The 7,928-nt window shown below is 39.7% G+C and overlaps 1 protein-coding gene across 9 annotated transcripts in view; it reads left to right on the top strand.

Moving 5' to 3' along the window:
- The window catches only part of atrnl1a (attractin-like 1a), a 233,381-nt gene that overhangs the window by 59,484 nt on the left and 165,969 nt on the right, over positions 1-7,928 (top strand). Inside the window, exon 11 of one of the 9 annotated variants that reach the window (XM_046065158.1) lies at positions 5,998-6,116. The exons of the other annotated variants lie outside the window; for them this stretch is intronic. Coding sequence (XP_045921114.1) covers positions 5,998-6,074 — 77 coding nt within the window. The 3' untranslated portion in view covers positions 6,075-6,116. Of the gene's footprint in view, positions 1-5,997; positions 6,117-7,928 lie in introns of those variants that run through there. 9 annotated transcript variants of the gene reach the window in all.

The following is a 7,928-nucleotide window of genomic DNA, read 5'->3' as shown; positions in this document are numbered from 1 at the left end:
GGGGGGGAAATGAAAGATAGATGTATATGCATAGAAAAAGGTGTTTTATGGTGGAGAGTGACAAAATTTAAAAGGATGGCTGATTTGTTTTTTTATGTTTTTTACGAGAGGACAAGGAGGTAGCAGAAGCATGCTGGTGGCTCAGCGGGGCAAAGCTGCTGCCATGTCCTTGTAACAGTGTGGTGAAGTTGCAAAATTAATTATATCCTCTACCTGGATGTTGAGGAGGCAGAGATGCTAATGGTTAGAAAGGGTGTGCTTTAATGCTTAATTAGTTGATTAAGTCATTCGTTGAATGACACAGAAATCATCATTTTGATTTTCATTTATCATGCAGAAATGTCAAATATTCCCTGCTTACAGCTTTTACTGTTGAATACGTACATTTCAGTCTTTTAGTCACACTTCACTGTCCTGTCAGTTCCTAATAATCGAGCCGTGATCTGGGACCTGAGTTTTGCTGGATCCAAATTATAACTCCTGATTCTGGTTCTTGATGTATCTGCCACGGGTCTCTGATCTGTATTAATACCCTAGGGGATCCAAGTGGACACTCTATCCACTCTGATCATGTGGCGTGTCATAATAATCACAGGAGAAAAATGTGTTTTTGTGGTCTCTGTTGTGGTCTTTTGTGTTCTAATTATTTTAAATTCTCTTTTGGAAAGAGTCTGACTGTCCTTTATGATTGGGTCTACTTTTTGGAAATTACGTTTGGGTAGGTGTCCTAAGGGTCTGTTTTGGATTGGGTCCAAGATTTTGTTCCTGTGAAGACCTCCGACTCGGACAAAACCAGCATTATGTCACTTTAGGCTCTTGTGATGGACAGTTCCACAGTTTTCCATCATTTCTGTCAACCAAGCACCCAGATGGTTTGCACAGCCCTCTGCAGTTTGCTACTGTGCAGCTTAATGAGGGTCTTGCTCAAGGGTGCCTCAAGAGCAGTTGGTTGATGAAAGAGCAAACAGTATTTGCTTCTCCCATCAATACTTTCACAGTTTGTCCTTGAATTTGAAACTTTGACCTTTTCTGTCACAATTCAGTTTCTCCTCATAATAAACTATTGTTCTTATCAGTCACTAGTATTATTAAAGTATGAGTAGTATTAGTTTATAGTGTATGCACAATATTTTCCACAATTAATAATACAATTGATAATCACGAGTTTGACATCTTAACTCAAGTTCCACAAACTAGCTTTTTCCTGGGCGCACAGTCATGACCAAAATACTGGCAATTTTATGTTAAGTGAAAAAACTCCATCTGCTGAATTAGACTTTTAGATGTGGCTAAAAACTACAGAAAGAAGAATCTCCACCTTGAGTTATAAGTCTGTATCAAAAATTAATTTAAATAAATATAAGTAACTTACTGTATGTATTGCATATAACCCACTGTTGATCCAAATTCATCTGCCGTACCTTCCTTTCTATCAGATTTCTTGTCAGTCTCTCCCAGGCGTGGAATTTCATTATTTTAGGGGCAAGGTCACTTGGCCTTGAATGTTTTCAATTTTTTGAGGGCACAAACGCCAAATGCCAGAGCAGCAAGGCCATCAACAAAAACATTTTAGGACTAGATTCTGGGCCAGTGTGACTAGATTTTAAATCCACGGAAAGTATGAATTACACTTACACTTTTGTTAATGCTTTGTTACTAACTTGAAAGTTTTCTCTAGCACATCAGACTTTTTTTTAATGTCGCACCCCATCTAGGCTGTGATTGGTCCATTCACGAAAAGTGACATTGACGAGTATATCAACTAAAGACAGCTGAGCTAGCCAGCCAGCCAAAACCCAAACGCTGCTTATCTTATCCCTATTGTCTTCTGTCTTATGGCTTCAGCTGCAGAACCTTGACAGTTCAACTAGTACTGTGGATCTTGAGGAGGAAGATGTGGGCTGGTGCATAATCAAAGTGGGCTGATGGCTGACGCATCTCTCCTGCTCTTGTTTTTGTATAATGGGTTGCTCAAGCTGCCCATAGAGCTTTCTTACCTCAGCTTAGTCAACCTTCTTTTCTCAGAGGTTCACTCAGTCACAGCTTTGTGGCATTGGCACGTCAGGATGAGTTTGATAAAGTCTCCTGATTGGCTGGTGTGTCAAGCAATCATCATAAATAGCCCGGTTTTCCAGCAGTTTACACCAGGCTCTAAATTGAACCTACCACTGCGTATGTGCACAGTGTTTCACTTGATGTTGCCCAGTAGGAATTCAGAATATCAACAAGACACTGGTGTCTAAAAACCATGCTGACAGGAAAGAGGCTGAGGAGAAAACAGCAAAATCAGCTGGGCTGAATGAGCGGGGGCATCAAGGCCACTGTGACCGCAGGGCATGTCATTTTTTTGAGGGGCGTAAGGCCAAAGTAGGGCCATGGCTGTCATGGCCCTTCTGAAATTCCTGTCCTGCTCTCTGCTGTAAATGACACAACAAAGGGAAAATACCAGGGAGGATATTAGTGAGATAAAGCAGTGAATGTGAGGAAAGAGATGAAAAAAGAAGGGCAGTCAGAGAGTGCAGACCTTCGCCAAGGCCACTAGTCTTCTATGATATGTAAATATGCGAGCGCAACCGCTATACACATGGTGTCTGGATATATTTCTAAAACTATTAGATGAACATTATGGTTGTGTCTAGCTGAATGTCATCATCTCAGCTGTGCATTTATTAGTGTTGGAGGTCTTAAGACCACTTTTTGACATTTGTACTCGGTCTCGGATATTGAGGACTTGGGATTTTATTTCAAGACCAGTCAAGACCATAACTTTGGGAATATCAGTAAATTGCTTTTGCATTGTCTGATTTATTTGTTAACACCCTAACTATGATTGGGTGTAAAACGTCGCCTCAAATGCAACCAATAACCCTAATTAAAAATGTGCTGTTACCGCTAACGACCCCTCCCCGCGATGGTCAGCGTGGAAAAGGAGTGTTGAATAAAGATGCTTACGTTAATTTCAGCTCATACTGTTTGAATGTGGGTGTTTTAATGGGAATGCGGATCTTTTTAGATCAATTTGTGAAGTACCTATGATCTCATTCCACATTTTATTGTGTGTCATGTAATGTGGGGAACTGGTCTTGGTCTTGACTCGGTCTCGCCCTCCCTCGGTTTTGGTCTCGACTTGGTCTCTGCCCCTGAAAGTCTTGGTGTTGTCTTGTTCTCAATAAACAATGGTCTTGGTCTTGACTTGGTCTCGGTTTGGGCGGTCTTGACTACAACACTAGCATTTATTATGTACTTTGTCAGAAAATCCAAAACGCCATGTATACAGTTCCGCCAAGTTTCATGAAAATCTGGTCAGTACGTTTTTCGTAATCCTGCTCAAGTAATAAGAGAGAAGAGCACTGAGGAAGGGGAGAGAGATATAGACAGAACGGGAGTGAAATAAAGAGTAAATGAAGAAGGGATTTAGGGATAGAAAAGCAGCACTGACAATGGTGGAAGAGAATTACCTTAAGACAATAAAAGTATGCCAGGATGAAGCAGATAATAAGCTTGTGAATAAAATCAAAGGTAATAAACTATAAAGCATTTGTTTACAGAGTGTAAACAACGTAGTGTTGAATGCTGTGCTTCTTTTCGCCCCATCAACACTTGCAATAAATGTGTGAATTTACATGTCCCTTAACTCCTAACAAACACACCCCTGTCTTTATAAATATCATAATTTATTCATTACAGCTCGTATCTGCAAATCTGCACAACTTTATTGTCCACTAGCCACCTCTCTTTCTCACCACGGAGACACAGGAGGGAAGGATGGTAGTGTTGGTTGAAAGGGGGGGGAAGGAGAACGGTGGTAGGAGAAAGGAAGATGAGGGATGTGTGGGTTAAAGATGGTTAGCTCAAAACCAAGTCTGAACTGGAAAGGGCAATGAATGGTGTTCCTGCATGTTTGGAAAAATGAGTTTTACAATTCTGATACTCGTATATCTAAAAATGAATCTTTTGACAAACTGTTTCATATTCAGCTGCCTGCCCATTTTTACACAGTTAAAGTACAAAATACATTTTTTGTACCTGCACTCCAGAATGACACAAGTATATTCCAATCTGAGGCCCCAATCATCAGGGCAATGTCATTTGTCCCTCCGTAAAATGTTTAAAGTTTTTAAACTTTAAGCTTTGTGATATGCTAAGCTAACTGACTGACTGTAGTTAGCTTAGCATAGCACAAAGCACTTTTTTACTGCACAGACATGAGAGTTGTATCGATCTTCTCATCTAACAAAGAAATGCATTTGGTTAGGTTTAGGCACAAAACTCCCGCTGCTAACTTTGTTGCTCATCAATGGACAAGAGCCCATGGCTTGAGGAAACGACAGATGCTGTCAATTATACGCTGTGTGGTATGAAAAGGGTTTCATGTGACCTTTGAGGAACTGCTGCTACGTGCAAGGCAGTCGTCCTGTGTGAGGCGCAAACAGCTGAAGGCATCTGTAGCATTTTTTTAGAATTTGTTTTTTTGGTGTGACGCCCTTCATGCCAATTGTCGCTGTCTCCCTCTAGAGCAGTGGTTATCAGACTTCATTAACAATATTGGGGGAGCAGCAAATATAAAAAGGAGCCCAGTTGAATTTGATTGAAAAAAATAAATGATTCAGCACGATCAGCAAACTTTTTTAATTTCCCTATATAAATCATGTTTATTAAACTTAGAGCCACTCCGAGTTTCCCCGGGTTATTACTGGGTTATTACTTTGCTTGTCTAATCCACTTAAATGAACCAACTTCTTTCATAGTAAAGGTGGGGGAAAAAATGTGCTGTGATATTTTTTTTAATCATGCTGCAAACAGTACAAAATCTTGATTTTTGTCATGGAGACCACAGTCTGCAGCCTTAAATCTTATGTCTTATATCAACAGCCATTGTTGGTTTCATGGTGATGATCTTTAGAAAACCTTAAACAAGTAATTTTAGTTGCCTAAACTTAACCAGACCTACCTACTGGCGGACTGGCGGTATATTATTAGAAGGTTTGGTGGCCACACAAGATGACCATAGGTTGATTTGGGTCCACATGGAGACATACAGTCTAAACTAAAACAGAATTTTGGTGTTTAAGATGGAAACAAGAATTAATTGTTGCACAGTCATGAAACATAGTCCAGGCTTGTTGAAAGAGACCCCTACATTTTATTGTATTTATGAGTTTTACAAATCAAAGAATACAAGATTGTTTATTTGTTACAGCACAAGGTTGTATTACGAAAAGAATGTTTTATTTTTTTTTGTCCCTTTCATGCTACACACACAGAACTTAAGAGATAATTAAATGTGTGTTAAAATATGGGAACAGTCAAAATAAATTAAAATATAAAACAATAGCCCAGTTATTTATATACAAAGGCTAAATACATACACACACATGCACCCAGAACCTTATGCTGTGCTACAAGAAGATAATATGGTTTCATCTTCGCATAAAAAAAGTCAAACAGTGTCCATCTTAACTGTGTCCACGCTGTTCCACTGATCCCGACTCTTTTTCCTCTCCTCTGAGCGATCAGTGCAACGCTATGGTGCCTGGTCCGGTTGATCACGCTGCTCTTTAATTGAAAAACCCCGGCTTCCTTTTCCAATGACTGTAGTTCTGTCATAGTTAACACGTGTTTCAGCAATAAAGCTGGAAAAGAAACTGATGAAAAGTTTGAAGGAACTACCGGCTGCCTCATTTACAACCGCTGCCGGTTGCCAATAGAACTGTGTAATACTGTCTATTAAAGATAGACAGTATTACAGGACAGTAAAAGAAAGCAATTCTCAAGATTCACAAACACAAGTGAGTGCAGACCACAAGTTAAATTCAGAATCATAATATACTGAACATGTGATCTCTATGATATCACACAAGTCTCCATGGCCACTTCTACATTCACCATTCACAGTCAGTCTTTTTTTTTTTTCAGTTCAGGAGTATTATCATAACCAGAGCGGTCTGCAGTGTGTCAGTGGTTCAGTTCAGAAATGACTAATTTCTATTCTTACAGTGGTGCTGCTGAACATTCTCCTGCAACCCACAGAGGGATTATATGGAATTAAACTCATACTTAGGCCAGTGTGGTGACTGTTTAACACACCGAGGCTTATGATGAGCTGAAGAAACCGTTTAAACCTGTGCCAATATAAGAAATGTCCACCAGCCACCACTTTTCCCTGTTTTCTCGTTTCATTTTGCTATGCTTCCTCCGTAGCTGCTTTTTCCTTATCCTCTGCTAACTTTAGCTAAGCCTGCTAAGCTTTTATTACATTTGTCAACTTGTACCATTTTCCCATTGCTTTTTGTTTGCTTTGTTTGGGCCATTTAAGAAAGTAGTTACCTAATACAATTTAATTTTTCTTATCTAATATGAAGGTTTGTCCGACACAGTTTTCATTTGAGTATCAATTTTCTGTTAAGGTGTCATTTTCATAAATTTTTAATATATTCAGCATATGTTCCAGATAGAAGAAGCAAGGATGAAAACTGGATTATATGGCTCACAAACATCCCAAAAATGTCCTAGGACATTAGATGGCTTTGGTCTGATTATTGAAATAAGCAATCTTTATTCGCAAGACAAAAACAACAATGTAGATATATTTTTTCATTTTGTATTTGTGTATTTTGTTTTACTGACTCTTTGAGCTGCATTAAAATATACATGATCTTTTATAAATTGAATAGGTAGTGTTTTGTAGACTTTTAATAGTTTTAAGAAAACTTATGAAGTCATGTATGAGCAGATTACTTGCAAATTTGGAAATGCTTTATCTTCAGATAATTTAATTTCCAACCACTTTCCTGGAGTATTTTGTGAATGTGAACTTAATAATTGTTAACATTTCCTGGAAAAGGTTATGTAATTTGGTACTTTTGAGAAATTGTTCACCTGGTTCAGTTTTTTTTATTTTTGGAGAAATAATCTCATAGTTAAAGTTTATGAGCAGCAGTTAATGTCCAGGCGGGAAAGAACAAAAAAATCTTAATAACTATGATATTCTTTAATTGACAGAGATCCATCTGGCAACCAAGTAGATGTTCAATTGATTGAATCTGCAACTACTTACCACGAGTACTAGCTGTATACATTTCCCCTAGCCCTTACCAGGAAATAATGTATTTGTAGGAAATGATTTGTATTTTCTTTTAGGAAATTCGTAGGAAATTAAAATAAAGCATTACTTCCCATTTTTCAAGATTACACAAACTCTTACTTGTAGAATGGGGTTTTGTCCACCTTTTCTATTTTCTCATACTTCACCCTCTCCTCTCTCTCATCTTTCCGGGAGATAATGAATTGTTCCACCTGTGGAAGTCACTGCTCACCATCTCTTGTTTCGTCTTCATTTGCTCCTCCGTTCCCCGCTGCCTCAGCGCTCGCTGTGAGTGGAGGGGTCTCAAGCGCTAATTTGTTTTTGTTTTGCCGCGCTAACCTTGGAGGGGCGACACGCCGTTATTAGCTTCTCCTGCTCTTCTGCTGCCACACATTAGATTCAGGTCGACACGGAAGGCACTTTTCATTTGGATTTAATTCTCCTTCTCCCCCTCCAGCTCACCCTCCCCACCTTCTCCCATCCTCCCCTCAACCCTGCCACCCTCACACTTCTAATTAGATTTGGGGGGAAAATGAACTCTGATTAAAAACGCGGTCTTCTCCAACTTGACACACCACAGGCACACACCCACACACTGTCTGCTGCACACAAACACACACACACACACACACACACACCTGACAGACACACACACGGCACAGCCGACTGAGAGCCCAGGGCAGGCTGGGAGTTTGTTTGGAAGATGTTGGGAGCTGTGATATATTGGAGGAGCCGACAGTGGCTGCAGTTCAATCCTCCTCCTCTTCCTCCCCCCCGCCCTTCTTCATCAAGTCCTCCATTAGTGCAGATCAGATCAAACTGTCAATCAACCCGGCCCGCCTGC

This window comes from Micropterus dolomieu, linkage group LG12 (genome assembly GCF_021292245.1).
Source record: "Micropterus dolomieu isolate WLL.071019.BEF.003 ecotype Adirondacks linkage group LG12, ASM2129224v1, whole genome shotgun sequence".
NCBI classification, from domain to species: domain Eukaryota; kingdom Metazoa; phylum Chordata; class Actinopteri; order Centrarchiformes; family Centrarchidae; genus Micropterus; species Micropterus dolomieu.
This window is presented reverse-complemented; position numbering and strand designations above follow the sequence as displayed.